This window comes from Macrobrachium nipponense, chromosome 33 (assembly GCF_015104395.2).
Source record: "Macrobrachium nipponense isolate FS-2020 chromosome 33, ASM1510439v2, whole genome shotgun sequence".
In the NCBI taxonomy this organism is placed as follows: domain Eukaryota; kingdom Metazoa; phylum Arthropoda; class Malacostraca; order Decapoda; family Palaemonidae; genus Macrobrachium; species Macrobrachium nipponense.
This window is the reverse complement of record NC_087219.1, coordinates 37,955,447-37,976,924: the sequence shown is the minus strand read 5'-3', so window position 1 is coordinate 37,976,924 and position 21,478 is coordinate 37,955,447. Positions and strand designations below refer to the sequence as shown.

The window sequence follows — 21,478 nt, the reverse complement described above, 5'->3', positions numbered from 1 at the left end:
CTTCTTCTTCTTCTTATTATTATTATTATTATTATATTATTATTATTATTATTATTTATGTAGTTTAGCCAGACGACTAGTGTTGAACTATTGCCTAATTTTATTTGATCAAGAATATATTTTCTCCAAGAATAAATACATTTCTTTTTCAAGAGTAAATCCTTTCATCGTTTATGAACAGAACAATACGTTTAGACAACAGAAAAGAAACAGTTTGGGACGAAGAAGCATCAGTTAAAAAAATCAGATAAAAAAGGTAGAAAATTACAATGCTACGGCCAATATATCGGCGTGAATGAATCGCAAATCACCGCACCGATGGTAAATTACGACAGGGGCTGAATGGCCCCAGACACGCCCACCTCTGGCTCCCCATACCACCTGGCGTAGCGGCGCACGTGCGTTTATCCCGGCGCCTCTGCCAGGCGCACGATGGCATAAAAACTTCCCGACGACTTTTGTTGATTTTCAGAACTTTCGGGACGTGAATGAATGTCACCGGAGGTTCCAGCGGGATGGTAACTCACTCCCGGTGCGATTTGGGACTAGCAGTTTAACAGGGGGACGAGATGCGGATGAACGAGCCAGGCGATCTTTGTTTATTCAGCAGATTTGGTCACTACATACTTCGCTACTTCACGTCCAGTTATTCCCAAGACGGTGACACGTGAGGTCGTACGTAGCTCCCGCTCTTTCTCTCTTTCCCGCGCGCGCTCATCCTCCCTGTCTCTGTTCCTCTCTCTCTTATCACTGTGCAATGATTCCAGCATCGCTCCCGGAGTTGTCTCTCGTTGATACTTGATAAATAGATACAACTGAATCCTTTCCAAAGAGTTTTTTTCCCTGCTGAACAAGAAGCGGAAACGATGTTCGATGAATGTGATTTGTTTTGAAGTTGGATTGAAATTTGAATGCTTGCGTTGCTTCGACTGAGACTTGAATGCAGCAGCAGGAGTTGACGAGGAGAGGAATGGACTCAAGGAGTTGCTGAAGGCTCCGTTGTCTTCCCCTTCGAGAATATGGATGACATATTGAGGAAGACGTTCATCGTGTTTCTAGTCGTTTTCATAAATGTAAAAGGTAAGTTTTATAGAAATATATATATATATATATATATATATATATATATATATATATATATATATATATATATATATTGTGTTAACTTCTGTGTACGTGTTTGCAGTTATTGGACGAAAATAATGCTTGTTTCTTTTCGTAGCGTTTGATAATTATACTTCCAATAATGATTATTCTGCTGCCTTGCAGTGGAAAATATCAACTTAGCAAAAAAACGCGTCTTTTCTTATTTGATTCTTCAGTATCATTTTTCAGTCGGTGGCAATTGAAAATCACCTCTACATATTTAGCAAGTTAACTTATTATGTGAGACGTATTTAAGGAATATCGTTTTCCAGTATTCTATCATGAAAATTTCTGTAGCCATATTAATTACTTAAAATTCATATATTTAGCAAAAAAAAAAAAATATTACGAAGTGAATACTTGCAAAAACAAATTAGATGATTTTTAAAACATGTCAAAAGCTAATTAATTGAGAAATGTTCCTATATTTCTCCTGTGGATTTTCGGCGAAATTTGTAATAAAAAAAACAAATTAGATGATTTTTAAAAGATGTCAAAAGCTAATTAATTGAGAAATGTTCCTATATTTCTCCTGTGGATTTTCGGCGAAATTTGTAATAAAAAATAACAAATGAATATATTCGTGAAGGGAAGTTTTTAGGACATTAATTATATTATTTGCAAACATGTTTTACTTGCGTTCATGTAGATGGTTAGGGGAATTAGGGGTGTATGTTATGAAGAACTTTCACCGAGTAGTATTTGATTCGTGTTTATTATGAGAAAAAAAAAACAATGTTAAATAACAATGTTAAAATGTAATGATGTTTTGATGTTTTGACACGTTACTGAATAACTGCCATAACTGTTTTATAAATGAATGTTCCGCCAGTAATATTACGAGTATCATATACACACAAGGTATGAATGCCAGTGTTACACCGCTATCACTTTGATAAAAGTTAATGTTTTTTTGAAAAAGTAGTTTTATCACAAAGAATGAGTCGCGCCTACCTTCATTCTCCCATTCGTGAAAAATGGTGACTCGAAATATTTCGTCTTTCTCTCAAATGTTTCTCTTGAAATGAAGATCTGATACACCTAAGATAAGTTTTTTTTTTTTTTTTTCTTCTTCTTTTCTCCTCCAATCGCTACTTTTCAAAGCGTTTCGTCTTCGCTACAGACGCGTGGATTTCTACATTCGGATGGTGACTCACGTGATCGTTATTTCATTATTGATAATGCCTTTTATTTTAGTATTGATAATGCCTTAATTGAGGAATAACTGATGTTTTATAAGTGAAGATGCTCGACAACTCAAGCTTTTTTCTTTTTTCTTGGCTTAGTGTCCTGTTTCAGAACGTTTCGTCCTCAGCTCAAAGAGCCTGTTGAATTTCTTTCTCCTTAAGGGAATAAATAGTGCATGGATGTATTATGAAATGGGAATTGAGATGAATATTATGAAATGGGAATTGAGATGGAATATTATGACATGGAAATTGAGATGGAATATTATAAAATGGGAATTGAGATGGCATTTATGAAATGGGAATTGAGATGGAATATTATAAAACGGGAACTGAGATGGAATCTTATGAAATGGGAATTGAAATGGAATATTATTAAAATGGGAATTGAGATGGAATATTATAAAATGAGAATTGAGATGGAATCTTACGAAATGTGAATTGAGATGGAATATTATAAAATGGGAATTGAGATGGAATATTATAACATTGAAATTGAGATGGCACATTACAAAATGGAAATTGAGATGGAATATTACGAAATGGGAATTGAGATGGAATATTATGAAATGGGAATTGAGATGGAATATTATAAAATGGGAATTGAGATGGAATATTATAAAATGGGAATTGAGATGGAATGAAACACGTCCTTTTTATAATCGAATTAATATCTATGTCTACCAGATTTTGCTTTCAATTTGTCCCTTTTCAAATGTTTTCGACCTCTGCTAGGATAAGCTTGCTTGTGTTTATTACTCAAGAAAATATTTTTAATTTTGTATTTTATTTATATGGCGGTTAAGATTAACAATAGACATTTTAAAGCCACGTCAATCCCCGTCTTAACTCTCAGTTATATTTTAAACGCTTTCACCGGGAAGAACATTCTTGTGAAAATAATTGGTGACTGAATTTTACGAAGTGTAAAAGAATCATTATTTTTTATTGATTCTCTTGTCTTCTGTAGTTTCGTAACTGAGAGTGAATGACGGACATTTGAAAGGGAAGTTAATCCCCACCACAAGAAATCCTTTCCACTCTGTTGTTGCAAAATTCTTCTTCTTTAATGAGAAAAGTTGGTTTTCCTGGTTGCAGCCTCAAAGGAGAACAGATTGTCTCCTTTTTTTTTTTTTCGGTAACATCTCGGTTGATATTGAATTAGAGAAGTTTTGGGAGGCAGGTTAATCCTCTCTCTCTCTCTCTCTCAATACTTCATCTTTATTGAGAAGAATTGATTTTCCGAACTGGTTATTTTGTATTTTGTAATGTCTCAGTTTATATTGAATTAGAAAAGTTTAGCAGACAGGTCAATCAGCCACCCCCTCCCCCCCACTCTCATCTCTCTCTCTCTCTCTCTCTCTCTCTCTCTCTCTCTCTCTCTCAAATGATTACATCTGTAGCTTGGAAAGGCTTTCAAATTTTTATATATATTTTGTAATATCTCAGTTTATATATATTAAATTAGAGAAGTTTTACACAGAGGTTAATCCCTCGGCTGAAGATTTTCCTCTCTCTCTCTCTCTCTCTCTCTCTCTCTCTCTCTCTCTCTCTCTCTCTCTCTCTCTCTCTCTCTCTTTAAATCTACACGAATCTCATGAAGATGTTGATGGCTATTTTAAGTACATAATTGCATCGTGCATTGAAACACATGCTAGCTCTACTCTCTCTCTCTCTCTCTCTCTCTCTCTCTCTCTCTCTCTCTCTCTCTCTCTCTCTCAAATTCGGGCGTCTTTATATCTGGTAAAGGCTTGCTAATGTATTTTGCACAGCGTTCTGTAAGGGATAAAAAAAATTAGCGATTTAATCTGGTTTATGAAGAGGATGATTACCCTGCTGAATTGCTCTAATTACGTTGCTAATTGTCCTCATTACCTGTTAAACGTAGTTTTTTAGGCAATCAAACGCCTCGTTTAAATGTACTCAATGGGCAGTACTTGAGTCGCGAATGGCGGGGGAGGGAGCAATGCTCTTGCAATGAATGCCGTATTGCAATTTTATTCTTTGGGAGGGAGGGGGACGTCATTCACTTGTCGGTGATAACTTTTTTTTTTTTCTGTAGATATTCCTTAGTTATGATGATTAATATTCTTATTAATTTCTAGCTATAATCATATTCATATTAGTTTTTTCCAAGTTACAAACACCCACATATGAGTAAATTAGTGTATATATATATATATATATATATATATATATATATATACGATATATATATATATTAGATACATTATAGTTATTTACATAATGTATGTATACACATATATAAGTTGCTTTTTGGGTAAAGAAAAAGTTATTATGCAGAGTACACACAAATGCACACTTTATAATATCTTTTGTTTAGTGTTCAGTGTTATGTTAATTTATATGTACTGCCATATATATAATAATATTACTCCCAAGTCTTGATATCCCATGCTAAGTTTGCACGTTTTCTTTCTAAGGGAAATGTATTATTTCATTGTCTCTATCTATATTTCTCTGTATAATAACGTACTGATAAAATGAAAATATCATTACTCGCCATTTTATTTTGTCAGATCTCAAAAACCCTCTCATATTTTCTCACGGTTGTGAAGCGTATAAACCATCGAATTCCAACCGACAAATCACTCCTTTGTACACCCATGAAATTAAACGAGGCCTCATCATTTACCAAGCCGTAAAGAATGCACGATTTAGAGCTCGGCCTTTTATAAAGGAACCTTCGCTTCCGAGCAACTTATTTCACTGATTTTACGTCGGGCAACTTCATTTAACTTATTTCACGTCGGGGGGACTCGTTCAACTTATTTTCTCATCAGCCGGAGCTGGCTGTGGCGTGATTTATCCTCAAGAGCTCTCTTCAACTCCATAAACTGAAATTCGCCACAAAGAACGGTTCATCAAAACATTCCCCGTAACTTAATTTCGCTGCGGAGAACACTATCAAAACGCTTTTTTTTTTCCATTTGAGAAAAGCCTGTAAGGCTTAATCCGGGTTATTAGTGGCTTCCAGGAACTAGACTTTTAAATAGATTACGGATCTGCGTATGTCATTCATGTTTCTTTTAGATTTTATTATTCGTCTAAATTTTTGCATACCTCTTAACGTGGACTTCACTTACTGAAGATGTTGACATAATCTTCCCCTCTCGTTCCAGAGAAATCAACTTTTACAAAGCGTCGATTAATTAGCAAGATGACTTAATAAGCAGAAAGTGGATGAATTATAATTAACCAGAATTAGAGGCGAGCTAGAGAATGACAGTAAATATCCTGTTGGTCTTTTGTTACGTTCCATTTATTACAACTAAACTTCAAGAATGACTGATGCTAATAGTTTTTAGTTGAAAAGGACGGTTTTAATTCAGTTGCTGTCTTGTTCTGTAATTAAAATGTGGGAACATTTATGAGAAAGCTGTCGAAAGATAATAATAATAATAATAATAATAATAATAATAATAATAATAATAATAATAATAATAATAATAATAATAATAATAATTGTTGTTGTTGTTGTTGTTGTTGTTGTTGTTGCTAAAGAAATCCACAATGGTATAAATGTAAATGTATATTTTCCTTCTCTTATTATATTAATGATAATGAAAAAATATTATAATAGTTATTATTATTATTATTATTATTATTATTATTATTATTATTAGTTATTATTATTATTATTATTATTATTATCTCAGTAGTATTTCAATGAACACAGAGACGCCTGTCGTATTTTCAATTTCTTGTACTATTTAGTCATCCCTAATTGGATTCTTCACGAAGATTATGAAAACTCATTTTGATTTCTTCGCAACCTCCCTTCTCTTTGTAGCTGTCTGCTGTATATTGCCCTCACGATATTTACGATGATTAGAGCTTACGTTAGTTCAGCTCAGCTGAGCGTAGGAAGCAAGCAAGCATATAGCTCAGCCGAAGTGGGCAGAATCGAGGCCAGTAACCTGACTGATTGAGATGGGGGGATAATAAGTTAGAACCAGAGAGTGTAGTGGAGAGTGAAAGTGTAGAGTGAATATGAGGAAATTTTAAAGACGAGAGGACGGGACGGCACTCTTTGTAGGTTTTGAAATCCATTTTTCCTCTTCTTGTTCAAGAAGAGCAGTTGGAATTAAGGATGTTTCTTTTATAGAAGCATCTCATGTTCATACGGATGTACTGAACGCCTAAACCTTATTTTATGGAAGGCATTACAAAGCCAGTTAGATTTTTATCCTCTGCATTAATTTTCAATATGATACTAATCTCTCATTCTAGCCGGTATAGAGTCCAATACTATAAAAACAATTTTATTGTGACGTTGGTCATTGTAATTAGTAAATATCTGTATTATTCACATAGGTCTCACCTTGTTGTTTGAAATTAAACTGGCCTTATGCCAACACGGGCTCTTGCTCAGAGAGCAGCCCGTAGGGTCATACTATACTCTGTTTTTTTTCATCTGTCCATCCGCCTGTGGTGTTTTTGTGTGGTAACACTGCGTCCCGGGCTTTATATTGTTACATTCAGCTTACATTCAACGATTATAATAAGATCCTATTTCGAATATTAAAGGTGTAATTCGCATACAGTAAATTATTAAAACACTTTTCAGTTGCAAATGTACACCCAGATATACTTTTATTTACCTAAAACTTACAAATAGCGTAACAATCTAAAGCCCGGGACGCAGTGTTACCATACAAAAACACCACAGGCAGATGGACAGATGAAAAAAAACAGAGTATAGTTTATCAGTTTTGCCCAACCAAAATTTAGGATGACATATTTTTATCATTAGTGAAATAAAAGCTATAAAACAATTTTATTGTGACTTTGGTCAATGTAATTTGTAAATATCTGAATTTATTCACTCAAATCATACTTGCTTTTCATAATTTTGCAGCAATGAAGGCTATATGTATATCATTAATAGTCAAGCTTGTCTGTTATTGTTTATACACTACAAATAGATTCATTGCGCAATACGTCTATATATATAATTTTAATAAATTATTAGGCCATATATATCTTGCCGTCGCAAAGCCTTGCTTGCGTGATCACAGTTAGGCCTCTGTAATCTCCGGTATGCCAGGCCTTTAGAAGCAGTAGGGGCAATTAGAGAGCTTTTTTCTTTTTTATAGCTGGGATCATCTTTTATGCGTTGTGGTGCTCGCGTGCATATTAAGGATCTCGGCTGCATGGCTGGTTGGCTGACTGACTGCAGAGCTTAAACTCCGATGTAAATGAACATTTCTTTCTTCTCCCAGTGCCATAACATCAGGATTTTCTTTTTTAATAATTGGTCTTGACGTGTTAATTTACACGTGATTTACCGCCCCCCCCCCCTCTCTCTCTCTTGTAAATAAACGTTTTTCTTCATCCATTGCTATAATTGTAAGAATTTTCTTTTTTGATAATCAGTGTTAACATGTTAATTGGCACGCGATTGACCTCTCTCTCTTCTCTCTCTCTCTCTCTCGCTCTCTCCTCCTCTCTCTTCTCTCTCCTCTCTCTCTCTCTTCTCTTATAAAAATAAACGTTTTTTTTCTTTCATCCATTGCTATAATTGTAAGAATTTTCTTTTTTGATAATTGGTGTTAACATGTTATTGGCACGCGATTAACCTCTCTCTCTCTCTCTCTCTCTCTCTCTCTTTGTAAATAAAAGTTTTTCTTCATCCATTGCTGCAATTGTAAGATTTTTTTTTTTTTTATAATTGGTGTTAACATGTTAATTGGCACGCGATTGACCTCTCTCTCTCTCTCTCTCTCTCTCTCTCTCTCTCTCTCTCTCTCTCTCTCTCTTCTTTGTCTAGTCGTTTTTGTGCGTTGTGCGTTTTGCTGTCCTCATCTTCCTTTCATTGCGAATTCTAATCGTCATGGAATATGCCTCTGCAGTCGGTCATAAAAAAACTAGGTTAATTACTTTTGAAAATATAAGTCTGTGAATGATCTTTGTTTTTGCTTTTGCTTTTGCGTTGTAAGGATTTAACTGTAATAAACTTATTATGTAATCATTATTATTGTAGTTGTTAGGAGGATTAATTCTTTTGCCTTCTTTATGCTTTCATTGTTGGATTATATTCCTTTCGTTTTTGGTAAGGTAAAAATAAGAAAAAAATAATATAAAAACATTCCTTTTGATGCCTTTGATGAGAAGTTCACCTTGTGATGTAGGATCTGAAAGAATTCCTGGTAACACTGCATTGTTTCTAGCTTTTGTTTCATTTTATTTTTATGAACCGTATTTCCTTCAGTTGCGGATCGTGGGGGTATTAAAGTTTGCACGTGTGCGGTTTTTTTTCACAGTTGTTATCACTAGATTTACCAAAATGTTAATTGATTAAATTTCAGAATTTATTTATGCGAGAAGCTCGGTTGACATGAAGCTATTTTACATTTTCTCCTCAATCTCCCCCGTCACCTTTTCTCCCTTAAAACCCTCTGCTATAATGGGGCTCAGTACCCACAAAGAATGAAAAAAATTTCGAAAATTACAAACGCTTTACAACACACCATTCTTACACGTAATCCCAAACAGAGTTCCGCGAAGAAATGATCAGAAACTATGCCATGATGGCGCAGTAAGTCTCTCATTCTTGTCCGGATGATGAAAGCACGCGAGCCTCCGATAGATGTCCGAATTCAAAGGGAAGCCGAACAGTAAAATACATCTCCTCCTCCTCCTCCCTCCTCCTCCTCCTCCTCCTCCTCCTCCTCCTCATTGTTGGGTGGTTTTGGTGTAGCAATGAACTGGTTTCCAGAATTTCGTGGTCCGGGCTCATGCGCTTTTTTTTTTTTTTTTTTTTTTCTCCAGTTGTTCCTCTCCCTTTGTGTTGAAAATCACAGCCTGTGTTGACATTGAGATGTGTCTGGAAATGTGGTGAATTATGGAAGGGCGATTTTCTATGGAATTTCAGGTGCGAAAGGATTTGAATGTTGAACGCAGTCTCGTGGTTCAGGCTGTGCTTTGTGTTCCCAGGTGGTATTTTTCTGCGTATTGATTCACAGGTTAGCTTGTGATTTGGAAATACTACCTTGGAATAGTATTTCTTTGCGGATCGATCCGAAGGTTAGTTTGTGATTTGGTAAAATACTACCTTGGAATAGTATTTCTTTTGCGTATCGATCCGAAGGTTAGTTTGTGATTTGGAAATACTCCCTTGTAATAGTTAGTTTCTCTTTGTGGATCGATCGAAGGTTAGTTTGTGATTTGGTAAAATACTACGTTGGAATAGTATTTCTTTGTGGATCGATACGAAGGTTAGTTTGTGAGTTGGTAAAATACTACCATGGAATAGTGTTTGTGAATCAATTCAAACAGGATAGTTTGTGATTTGAACTGTGCTGTGTATCAAGATGTTAGTTGATTCAGCTGACAGGCGTGATAATGTCAAATTATATGACCTTGGAGTTGTTTAGAAACTAAAAACTTTTTAAGGGCTTGTGAGGTGAGAGGGCAAAAATTAACTTTTTCTATGCTGTCTGTAGAAAACGGCTATTTTATTTCCTGAATGAGGAATTCTCTGGATTCTTTGGTGTTTCCTGGAAAGGAGTTTTCTGGAACTTTTTTTCTCAAGACACCCACAAAGTTCAATGTTTCCCTTTCTCCTCACAAATTCAAAACCTTTTTTGATTTTATTTAAGCTTGGTGTGTAATAGAATATTTTACCCGTATCTTGAATAAAAAAAGGGGGGGTGTAGTTTGGTGTGTTATGGAATATTTTAGACGTATCTTAAATTGGGGGGGTCGGGTGCGTGTATCATCGCCCAGGAAGCAAAGCTTATCAGCACCCCTCTTGTAGGATCCGATTTGTGTGAAGCAATTTTTCTCTTTTCAGTCTCTGTACAATAATTTACTGTAAGATACCTAAACAACTTGGGCACGAAAGGGATCCACCAAGCCCCTTTGTATTATTCGTTACAGACTCAGACATTCGGCGATTGTCATTCTGTTAGATGTCCAGGCTAGACGGCATTTGTCATAATTGAAGAGGAATCTCTTGCCTCTCGCAGATCTGGTGTCCTTTTTCATTCCCTTTTTGTTAACTTGTCGGGTATGTTGATATTCCTGCGATTATTTTGTTTCCGCTTTTACCTGAGAGAGAGAGAGAGAGAGAGAGAGAGAGAGAGAGAGAGAGAGAGAGAGAGAGAGAGAGAGAGAGAGGGGGGGGGGGAATAATTTACATTATACAAGCATGTTTAAGCACACGTTTATATACTTCATTTAAATTTTTAAACTTTTGTATTATTTTCTGCCTACTATTGCCCCAACTTTTTAAACCAAAATCAAAGAGAGACGAATATTCATTGAACTCTTCAATCTCTGACTTCCTTATGATATGTGACGTCTTAAATATTGGAGGAAGAGGAAGTAAATCAGACAGGCCAGACAGATATGTTATGGTGTATAATTTCTATTTTTTTTTTGTCCAGGCAACCAAATTTCTGTTTATAAAGCAACTCTTTTGATCTGCATTCTCTTTTTATGTTTCTTCCTGGAAGCACAGTATTATTTTTATGTTCAGGTCTAAACGCAATATCAGTTTACCTAAGCCAATATATAGGGTCCGTTTGCTTCAATATTTTATTTATTTATTTATTATTTTTGGCGTACATAAAGAGTATTTAATTGTTGTTGCTTCTGTAGCTTCTCTCAGAATTATTAAAAGTGGTATAGTTGACATAAGTTGCCCAGCTATTCCTTTCTGAATAGCGTAAGAAGTTGCAGTTGGACTTGGTTGTTCCACTTACTAGTATAATGTTCGAAGAGGGTAAATTGGCTTCAGTTGCCTCTGCTGCCCTTTTTTAGGGTCAGTCTACGGTTATACCGTTGTCTGCAGGCTTTCTTGAAGGGTGGAACGAGGTATACTTCGCTGCAGTTCATGTACTAGCTTCTAGAATGGCGGATATGCACTTGGTTGCAGTTGGCCTTGCAGATCCTGTCAGAAGTAGGCACAGCTGTCCCAGGCTTTCCTTGTAATTCCTCTCATGTATAGTGGGAAGCAATGTTGAGGGCATATTTGAAGGAGGTAAAGTTGGTTGAGATTTTCTATGCATATCCTGCTGGATGAATATGAGTCACGCCTGTCAGCAAGTTGTCGTGTAGCTTCTCACAGAATTGAGCAAGTAGGATGGATGTTGAGGATGGATAAGGAGGAGGTAGTGAAGAGGGCTTGGGAGGAACGTGTTAGAGGAAGAAGATCGAGAGGGAGACAGAAAATTAGATGGCGAGGTAAAGTGAAGGAAGATATGGAGAGAAGAGGTTTGGTGTAGGATAATGCCTTTGATAGAAGGCAGTGGAGAAGGCGCATCAGGCAACCGACCCCTTAATTAATGAAGGGATAACGGTGGGAAAGAAGAAGAGGAAATATACTTGGCTACAGTTTCAGCTGGAGATCGTCTCAGAATGACAGAACAGACTGCAGTTAATTGCAATTTTCTCAGTATTTCCTCGAGACCAGAGGAAGGAACCTGGAAGTGCAGTGATTTCACACAGCTCCTCTTAGGATGGCTTTGTACTGAATTACTAGATTTTGTACTGAACGAATATTGTATGAACTGATAACGCAAGTGAGCCATGTTAGAAGAAGTGTATCAGATGTATGATTACAAAAGGCATCTATATCTCTTCAAGCTTTCTTTAGCATTGGAAAGTTAATCGAGGACATAATTTCTAGTTTAAAATTCTGTGCGATTATTATCATTCAAATCCAGTAGCCTGATGATTTCTAGTAGTCTTTGTAACCCATATTTTCCAACACAGTGATTGTGTTTGGTTTTGATTTAAAGTATGTTTTCTGTGCAATGCTTGGGTAGTTATGGGTAGAAGTGTAAAAGGGAGATGATTGATTGTATAAATGCACAGAGCATGATGCAACCATTTCATTGAGCGTATGACTAGTAATGTCATTTTTACTCCCAGTAAATCTTAATATCTGCTCTTTAGGAAACAAAAACTCTTTACGTATTGTGTCACATTCGAGAGATGTCAATTTGATAGGAAAGTGTTGTAGACAAAGATGGAGTTTGAAATGTACTCTCCTGTTTCATCATCAAACCACGGCGTCTTAAAGCCGATAGAATTGCTGGCGTTGCTCAGTTGCGAAAAGAAGTCAGAAAAGAAATACATAATATGGAATAATATTCCTGGAAATGTAACGTCACTGTTATTTCTCAGCGGGAAAAAATGTATGAAATACTATATCTCGAAATGTCACAACATTCTTATTTCATATCCGGAGACACTTGGTAATATTTATAGAAGGCAAGAGTCACCTTCATCCATTTCTTAGACTAACGGGGAACCGAGTCGAGTAACCTGGAATGTTTTATTATATTTGAAAAAGGATTGTTTTTATTTCTGTTTATTTCGTTTATATGAGCAGAAAGGATATTTCTGCCGCAAATTTACATTTCCTCTTCTAGGACATCCTGGGAAGGCTGTAGTTTAACTAGCAAAGACTGAGATGTTAAGAAATTTTAAGTGAATTTTTAACATTTTGTATCTTTCTGATTACTTTTAAGCTGCACATAATCTGAACGTTAATATATGGAACTAATCTTCCAGTATTATGTTTGTTGTTTTTGACCGGAAGGGTGAAAAACAATGACGTTTGGATGTTATATATTTAGATAACTATTTAAGTGGTGACGTAAAGTTTTTCAAAATTTTATTAATGAGTTAATGAGATATCTAAATTTTGAACAATCTCTTAAAAGCCCTGTTGTTTACATCTGCAAAACCAAATAAGAGATCCTTGAAATAATTATCCAGAGATAGTCTCGAAAAGTAATTTCAAAATCAGAGAGATGCATTATTGAAAAATTTCAAATGAGTTTTTTTTTTGTTTTTTTTTTTTTTTCCAGTGGAAACAAATCATTGAGTTTTTTTTTTTTGGAGAAAATATCAGGTCATTATATTCATAATGAAAATGGCAAGTCGTTATTACCGAAGTATTAGGAAAGTAAATGCAGTTTTTTGTATATTCAGGTGACCTCATTGCCCTGGGAAAATGACTTCATTATGAACTATGTTGATCCTAGATGAGGAGAAGAAAGGGAAGAATCTATCTATCTATCTATCTATCTATCTATCTATCTATCTATCTATCTATCTCTATCTATCTATCTATATATGATAGATAGATAGAGATAGATAGATAGATAGATAGATAGATAAAGATAGATAGATAGATAGATAGATAGATAGATAGATAGATAGATAGATAGATATAGATAGATTCTTCCTTTCTACTCCTCATCTAGGATCAACATAGTTCGTAATGAAGTCATTAATATATATATATATATATATATATATATATATATATATATATAGATAGATAGATAGATAAAGATAGATAGATAGATAGATAGATAGATAGATAGATAGATAGATAGATAGATAGATTCTTCCCTTTCTACTCCTCATCTAGGATCAACATAGTTCATAATGAAGTCATTTTCCCAGGGCAATGAGGTCACCTGAATATACAAAAAAACTGCATTTACTTTCCTAATACTTTGGTAATAACGACTTGCCATTTTCATTATGAATATAATGACCTGATATTTTCTCCCCCCAAAAAACTCAATGATTTGTTTCCACTGGAAAAAAAAAACTCATTTGAAATTTTTCAATAATGCATCTATATATATATATATATATATATATATATATATATATATATTAGAGGTGTATCGGATGTCTGAAAATTTGATTTGCGGATGCGGATGCGGATGCGGATATCAACTTTTTAAAATTTGTGGATGCGGATGCGGACACATATATCAAAAATGAAAAATGAAAAGCGGATGCGGATGCAAATGCGGATATTTGATGTGGCCATACCCTCGCGGATGCGGATGCGGATGCTTATTTTATGTAGGTCCAGTAATTTCGATATATTTGCTTGTGATAGACGACTTTTCAGCCACATAATTCAAAATTATGTGTTACCAGGAAAACGATCTAGTAATATATATATATATACTATATATATATATATATATATATACATATATATATATATATATATATATATATATATATATTTTTTGGGGGGAGGGTAATGGGGTTAAAAGTTATTAGAAATATTACAGGATATATATAATTTCAATAAATTTTGAAGAAGAGAATGGATACATAATATTTGCTGAACTGGTTGAACAAAACTGATACTGTACTTATGTGCGTATCTGCTGTATGCTTCCATATGAACGTAAAAAAAGTACAAACAGTACATAAAAAGTACAAGCAGTACACAAACGTTTGTCGTTGTTTTGGCAAAAGGTTTATTTCATACTCACTGCATAGAGTGACAAAACTCAAAGCCAATCTTTGCTTTCAGAGAGAGAGAGAAGAGAGAAGAGATGAGAGAGAGAGCGAGAGAGAGAGAGAGAGGGAGAGAGATTTCCAAATAAACACAATACCTTTATGATCAACAACTGCTATGAGTGACATGATGAAGTTGTTAAACAAAATGCTATAAAACAGGTATACTGTAACTGAGTTAATTATATCTTGTAATGTGCATCATGTATTCTGAATAAGTAAATGAAAAAAAGCCAAATTTAGAAAAACGGACCCTTCTACAAAGTTACCTACAATGTATGAGTATATGGATTATGGACTATTGAACACTGAGTAGGGGGTGACATCCGCATATCCGCATTCTCCAACTGCGGATGCGGATGCGGATGCGGATGCGGATGTTGCATGTGCTGCCAATGAGGATGTGGATGTGGATGCAGAATGTTGAAAACTTGTCAATACGGATGTGAATGCGGATGCGGAGTTTCTAAAAAATGCGGATAATCTGCAGATGAGGATGCGGGATGCGGATATCCAATACACTCTAATATTATTATATAATATATATGATGATATATATTCTTTTTTTCTTCATCCCCACCTTCCTATTCTGTTGGGTTCGTCCATAACTCCCCTCTTCCACCCTTTCAGAATTTCTTCCTCTTTCCCCTTTTTTCTTCCTCATTCCTTCCTGTCTTGCTGTTACTTTTCCATACCTTATCTTTTTCTTTCCTTCCCATTTTTTCTCTACCTCCACTTTATTCCCCCTTCTCTTCCCTCCTTTCCAATTTTTTCCCTCACCTCCACCATATTCCCTCTTGCATATTTCCTCATACACCAACTAACTTCTCCTTTATACCTACTCCGTCCAACACCACCACCATCATCATCATCTCCTCCTCCTCCTCCTCCTCCTGTTTTGGCTAACCAGAGAATTTTCTCGGCGACTGAAACCTCATTTCCCGAGGAACGATCTCGATAGGGAAAATGCGTTGCCTTGACGAGAAAATGTTTACACAAGCGCTTTCCCGCCCACTGAACCCCCAGCATGAACAAGTCCTTCCTGCCTCGCAGGGGAACCCATGCGCTTTCTTCTTACAAGCGAACTGATTGTCTGATTGGCGTCGTTCCTTGGGGCTCTGTCTATAAGAGCGCTGGCGAATGAAGGAAGCAGATGTTAGGGGTAAAGACTTTGGAAGCAGACGTAAGGGGAAAGACTTTTCTCTGCTTTGCAGTAGATTAAGCAGACTGTAAACTCTCCTATTAGCTTACGCTTGACTTGAAGGGTCCAGATATTTTTATCACTTTTTGTTTCTTCATCATCATCTGTGTTGTTGGTTCTGCAAATATTGAATTGTTGGTCTTTCTTTGTCGTTTTGTTTTTCTTCTTAGTTATTCGTTTTATTTAGTCTTTTTCTTCTAGTAAAGACACTCAGTCCTCTGCAAGTTGGAAGATTATGGACTTTTTTTCAATAATAATAATAATAATAATAATAATAATAATAATAATACTAATAGAACGGATGCATTTACACACATAAACAACAATGTGTAACACTAACACTATCTATATATAGCTATATATATAATATATATATATATATATATATATATATATATATATATATACACAGTTAAGAGATATTCATTGTAGTCATTGTGTAAAAATGTGTCCATTCTATTTACATATTATTATTATTATTATTATTATTATTATTATTATTATTATTATTATTATTATTATTATTATTATTATTATTATTGAAAAAAATCCATAACCTTCCAACTTGCAGAGGACAGAGTGTCTTTACTGGAAAGAAAAAGACTGAATAAACGAATAACTAAGAAGAAAAACAAAACGACAAAGAAACACCAACAAGTAATTCAATATTTGCAGAACCAACAACACAGATGATGATGAAGAAACAGAAAGTGATCAAAATATCTGGACCCTTCAAGTCAAGCATAAGCTAATAGGAGAGTTTACAGTCTGCTTAATCTACTGCAAAGCAGAGAAAAGTATTTCCACTTACGTCTGCTTCCAAAGTCTTTACCCCTAACATATGCCTCCAAAGTCTTCCCCCTTACGTCTGCTTCCAAAGTCTTTACCTCTAACAAATGCTTCCAAAGTCTTTAGTAACCCTTAACATCTGCTTCCTTCATTCTCCAGCGCGCGCCGAGACAGAGCCCCAAGGAACGACGCCACTCAGATGATCAGTTCGCTTGTAAGAACGCGCACGGGTTCCCCTGCGAGGCAGGAAGGACTTGTTCATGCGGTGGGTTCAGTGGGCGGGAAAGCGCTCGTATAAACATTTTCTCGTCAAGGCAACGCATTTTCCCTCTCAAGATCGTTCCTCGGGAAATGAGGTTTCAGTCGCCGAGAAAATTCTCTGGTTAGCCACAACAGGAGGAGGAGGAGGAGGAGGAGGAAGAAGAGGAGGAGGAGGAGCAGCAACAGAAGCAGCAGGAGATGATTGTGATGGGGGTGGTGGTGGAGGATGGAATAGGTAAAAGAGGGAAGGAGGAGGAGGAGTTGGTGTGGGAGGAAATATGCAAGAGGGGAAATGGACGAGGTGAGGGAGAACACTGGAAAAGGAAGGAAGAGAAGGGAATATGAGAGAGGTAGAGAAAAAAATGGGAAGGAAAGAAAAAGGTAAGGTCAGGAAGAGTATGAGCAAGGAAGGAAGGGATGAGGAAGAAAAGAGTGGAAAGAAGAGGAGGGGACGAGGAAAAAACAATTCTGAAAGGGCGGAAGATGCGAGTTATGGAGGAACCCGACAGAATAAAAGGTGGAGATGAAGAAGAAAATTAGTAAGGTAGACAATAATGGAGGAGTTGGTGAGGAAGTAATATAGTACTTGACAGTAAGAATAGGACGCGAGGGAAAAAATGAGAAGAACGGTGAGAGGGGAAAAATGAGAAAAAAAGGTCTTGCGAAGGAGAAAAGTGAGTATGTCGATTGAGGGGAAATTGTTCAGGAAAAAAATGAAGTAGAGATGTTGATGATTGAAGATTGATAAAGTTCGGGAAAACAGAAAATAATATAACTGGAGATTTGGAAACGTAAGGAAACGAAGAAAGGACGAAGGAGACGATGGTAATGATGATACTGAATGAAGGATTACTGGAATCAGACGTCAGGAATCACTTTCTCCCTTTAAAGCTCTCTTCTTTGAGCGCATCTGGTCCGGCAACTGGAATGAGAGAAGCAGAGTAGCAATTCCAACTCTCCACTTTTATTTTTATTTTTTTTCTTCAAACAGCGTCATCGCCAGAAGCTGTTGACGTAAGGCCATCCAGGATAGATGTTTTCCATCATCCTGTCCAGTGTTAGAAGTTTGACTTCTTCCTTCCCCTTTTATACTTCCATTTTACACTTGTATCCGCCCTGGAATCGTTTGAAACTTTTTTTTTATCTTGATCCTGCAGAAGAAAACAATGGATTGCTCTGAAGCGTGTCCGCCCGCGTGGCATCCTCGGTGTGCGGGGGGAAGAGTGAGTTTTTTGGGAGAGGGGAGGGGCGGCGGGGGACCTTGGAGTGGGCTGGGTTACCACTGGGTCTTCCAGGAGGGCAATGGAACAGCTCAAGCTGGAAGCGAGTGGCTGAGACAGCTGCTGGCTGGCTTGCTTGTGCGAGTGGTGGACTTGTTTGCTTTATGATGCAATAATAATAATAATAATAATAATAATAATAATAATAATAATAATAATAATAATAATAATAATACCATTATTGTATAAGATAGCTTTAGAATTTATGTAATTGTTGCGATGTCTAAATGAAGTCCTCATAGTTATTAACAGTTTTGTTATGATTTCACTGTTATCTGTACTTTTTTTTTTTATTAATGTTGCATCGTCCTTTAATATATAAAATGGGTAGCAATAGGTTAATCCCTACATCCATGTATAACACTTGATAAATTTAACTTTTTTGGAACGGTGACTGGAATAAAAACGTAGCAGAGCTCAAACTACGCAATACTAGTGTAGTTTTTTCGGTGTTAACCTTTTTTTTCACATGCGAATGTTTTCATCTGTGATCAGCTTACAATATGAACTGCCCGAACGGCCATTAACTTTGAATTTCACAAAAAAATGGGAAATCAGAACAAACAAATTTTATTTGTTTGAAAGCAGTCACGTTTGCTCAACGTTAGAGGATTACATCACTAAACCCTCTGTAGATAATTATAATCGTATTTCCATTGACGATGAAAATATTATTTTAATGTTGCGCAATTTCTCTTCCCTTTTTTCGTGTCTTTTAATTTTTTCGAGTCTTCTCATTTTTTCGTTGCTCGTCAAAACTCGAATAATTTTGTGATTGGGAAATTGTTACGTGGAGTGTATTTAGACGTTGAAATAACTTTATTTGTTTTGAATTGATATGTTGATATCATCATAATGTGTGGGAATGTGCTAATGTTTGTCCGTATATATGTATATCCTGATGCATGTATCTATGTGAGTATTGAAAACTGAAGTAGAAGAAAAACGTTCAATTCGTGGTTTTTTTTTCTACTACTCGCGTTTCCCTTCCAGATCATCTTGGACATTTGCTAAAAAGTTTCCGTGGTTAGAAATGACTGATGCTTCATTAAATAAGATGTATCTTAAGAGTGAAATCAACACAGCTTTCTAGAGAGAGAGAGAGAGAGAGAGAGAGAGAGAGAGAGAGAGAGAGAGAGAGAATTTTATAGTTATGTTTAGCAAGTATTAATAAAAAATCTGCGTTCTTAATTATTCTGAATATCCAAATAGTTATGATCAAATCAGCAAAGGCTCACAAAGTGATAATTATTTGGGCCATCGTGCTTCAAATATTTGGAGAAAGTTGATTTGAAGGAGCATTGTGAAATTGTAAAACGCCCTTTAAGTATGATTTTTTATGCATGACTTACGTTGCATATATAGCTGTAAGACTGCGTTGAAGTAAGAGTTAACGGAACTATTTGATTAAAGGGATAAGGAAAAGAATGGTAATGCCACAGATTTCATAAATTACGAGTCAGGAGTAAGAAGAGATCCTGCACCTGAGGGAGGCCACTTTCGGAAATAGGAGATAATCTAACACTAGATACCTTTTAAGGAGTAACTACTGAAATATTCCTGGAGCAATTTTCACCAGAAATGAACGACCTGGGTGAAACATTCGATTTTATTTTTATTTTTTGTATATTTGGCCAAATTGACCTGACATCAGAACTGTTAGGTTTTTCATTACCCCAATACTAGTAGAGGACTTGCTATTGAAAATAAATTTATATAAAAAATACGTAGCTATTTAAAGACTATAAATTGTCTTTGCTACAGTTAAATGCCAGTGGTGTTTACATGCTCTTTTGGGTGAAATACCGTCATTGTTTAAATCTAAAAATGTTTGAATATGGCGTAGAGAACGAGGTAGGTTTGTTGATTAAGTGAATGCAAAGGCAGAGGCACAGCATTCCACAATGCTGGAAGTGAATGGCGTGAGCAGAATAGGCTTAGAATAGCAGAGATCTCCGTTCAGAATGAACGTTGCAGCGGAGCGAGTTTCTCATTACTCTGGTACGTATCACTCCAGATCGCTCGTGTGTAAGTCAGGGCCGAAATCATTACTGCACCTGTAGTACAGTAACTGCATGCTCAATGCTCAATGGACCTCTCATCCACCTTTTGTCTCGCTCGACCATGCTCCTCTTAGCCTACATCATTTCCCCTCACATTTCAGGTACATTTTCCAAGGCCCTGTTCAACAGGTAAGAGAAGCCACGTCAATATGAAAAGCGTGAGGTTCGGTGGACGCAGGGTGGTACTGTTAAGTAGATTATTTGGTTAGTTTTTTTGCAGCGAATGAAAGAAACTGGGAATTTGTGATCTGTTTTGTAAGAGGGGCTTGGTTTCGGAGTAGCGCAGATACTTCTCTCTCTCTCCTCTTATATTCCTCTTCTGGTAAGATTGTTGTAACTCTATCAATGTCTTGATCATGGATATCTCGCTCCTCTTTTACAATAGTGTTCTGGTAAGATTCCTGTAACTTTTATAAGTGTTTGATGTAGGTTGTAAGGGTTTGTTAAAGAATTGCAATAAAAAAAAGTAATGGTTATGGGGAAAACGATTAAGCAATAATGGTGGTCTTGAGGATAGCGAGGTAATACTGTACAAAGAGAGAAATGAATATACATTGAAAGCAGCACCACATTTTATTTATCTTTGAAGCTCAGGGTTCAGAGACTGCGACTTTGATCTTTTGCTTCTTCTGCCAAGCTTTGGAATTCTGTTCCTGCCCCTTTTTGTCTGATACTTGACCTCCTCAGAGGAAGGTCTCCCACTTCCCCCAGGGTTAAACCTCCTAAGAGGAAAGTCTGTTACCTCCCCCAGGGTTACACCTCCTTAGAGTAATTGGACTCCGGCGTAGGTGGGTTATTGCCGTCGATGCACCTCAAGTGTTGCGCTGTAGGCATTACTGTTTAGCAGTGTGTCCACTGTAACATATCAACATACGAGTATATATATATATATATATATATATCTATATATAATATATATATATATATACATATATATATACATATATATATACATATATATATATATATATATATATATATATATATATATATATATATATATATATATTATATATATATATCATGCCACGGTAATCATTACATTAGCTAGGGCGCCATCACCAAAAAAGGATTGAAAACTACTGTCCTAAACCATCTCATAACATAAAGTTAAGTTAAAGGGATCAAACTATCCATTCCTTGAAATTTCAGTTATCCATCCCTAAGTTTTGTAAATATCTTGTTGATATACAAACAGGTGAAGATTAAACTACGTCCTATATATTCATTGAAAGT

The 21,478-nt window shown here is 35.9% G+C and overlaps 1 protein-coding gene across 1 annotated transcript in view; it reads left to right on the top strand.

The window, feature by feature from the left end:
- The first annotated feature begins 494 nt into the window (after positions 1-494).
- LOC135203097 (uncharacterized) overlaps positions 495-21,478 on the top strand; it is a 61,870-nt gene continuing 40,886 nt past the window's right edge. Inside the window, exon 1 of the mRNA XM_064232719.1 lies at positions 495-1,080. Within this exon, the coding sequence (XP_064088789.1) occupies positions 1,020-1,080 (61 nt within the window). The 5' untranslated portion in view covers positions 495-1,019. The remainder of the gene's footprint in view (positions 1,081-21,478) is intronic.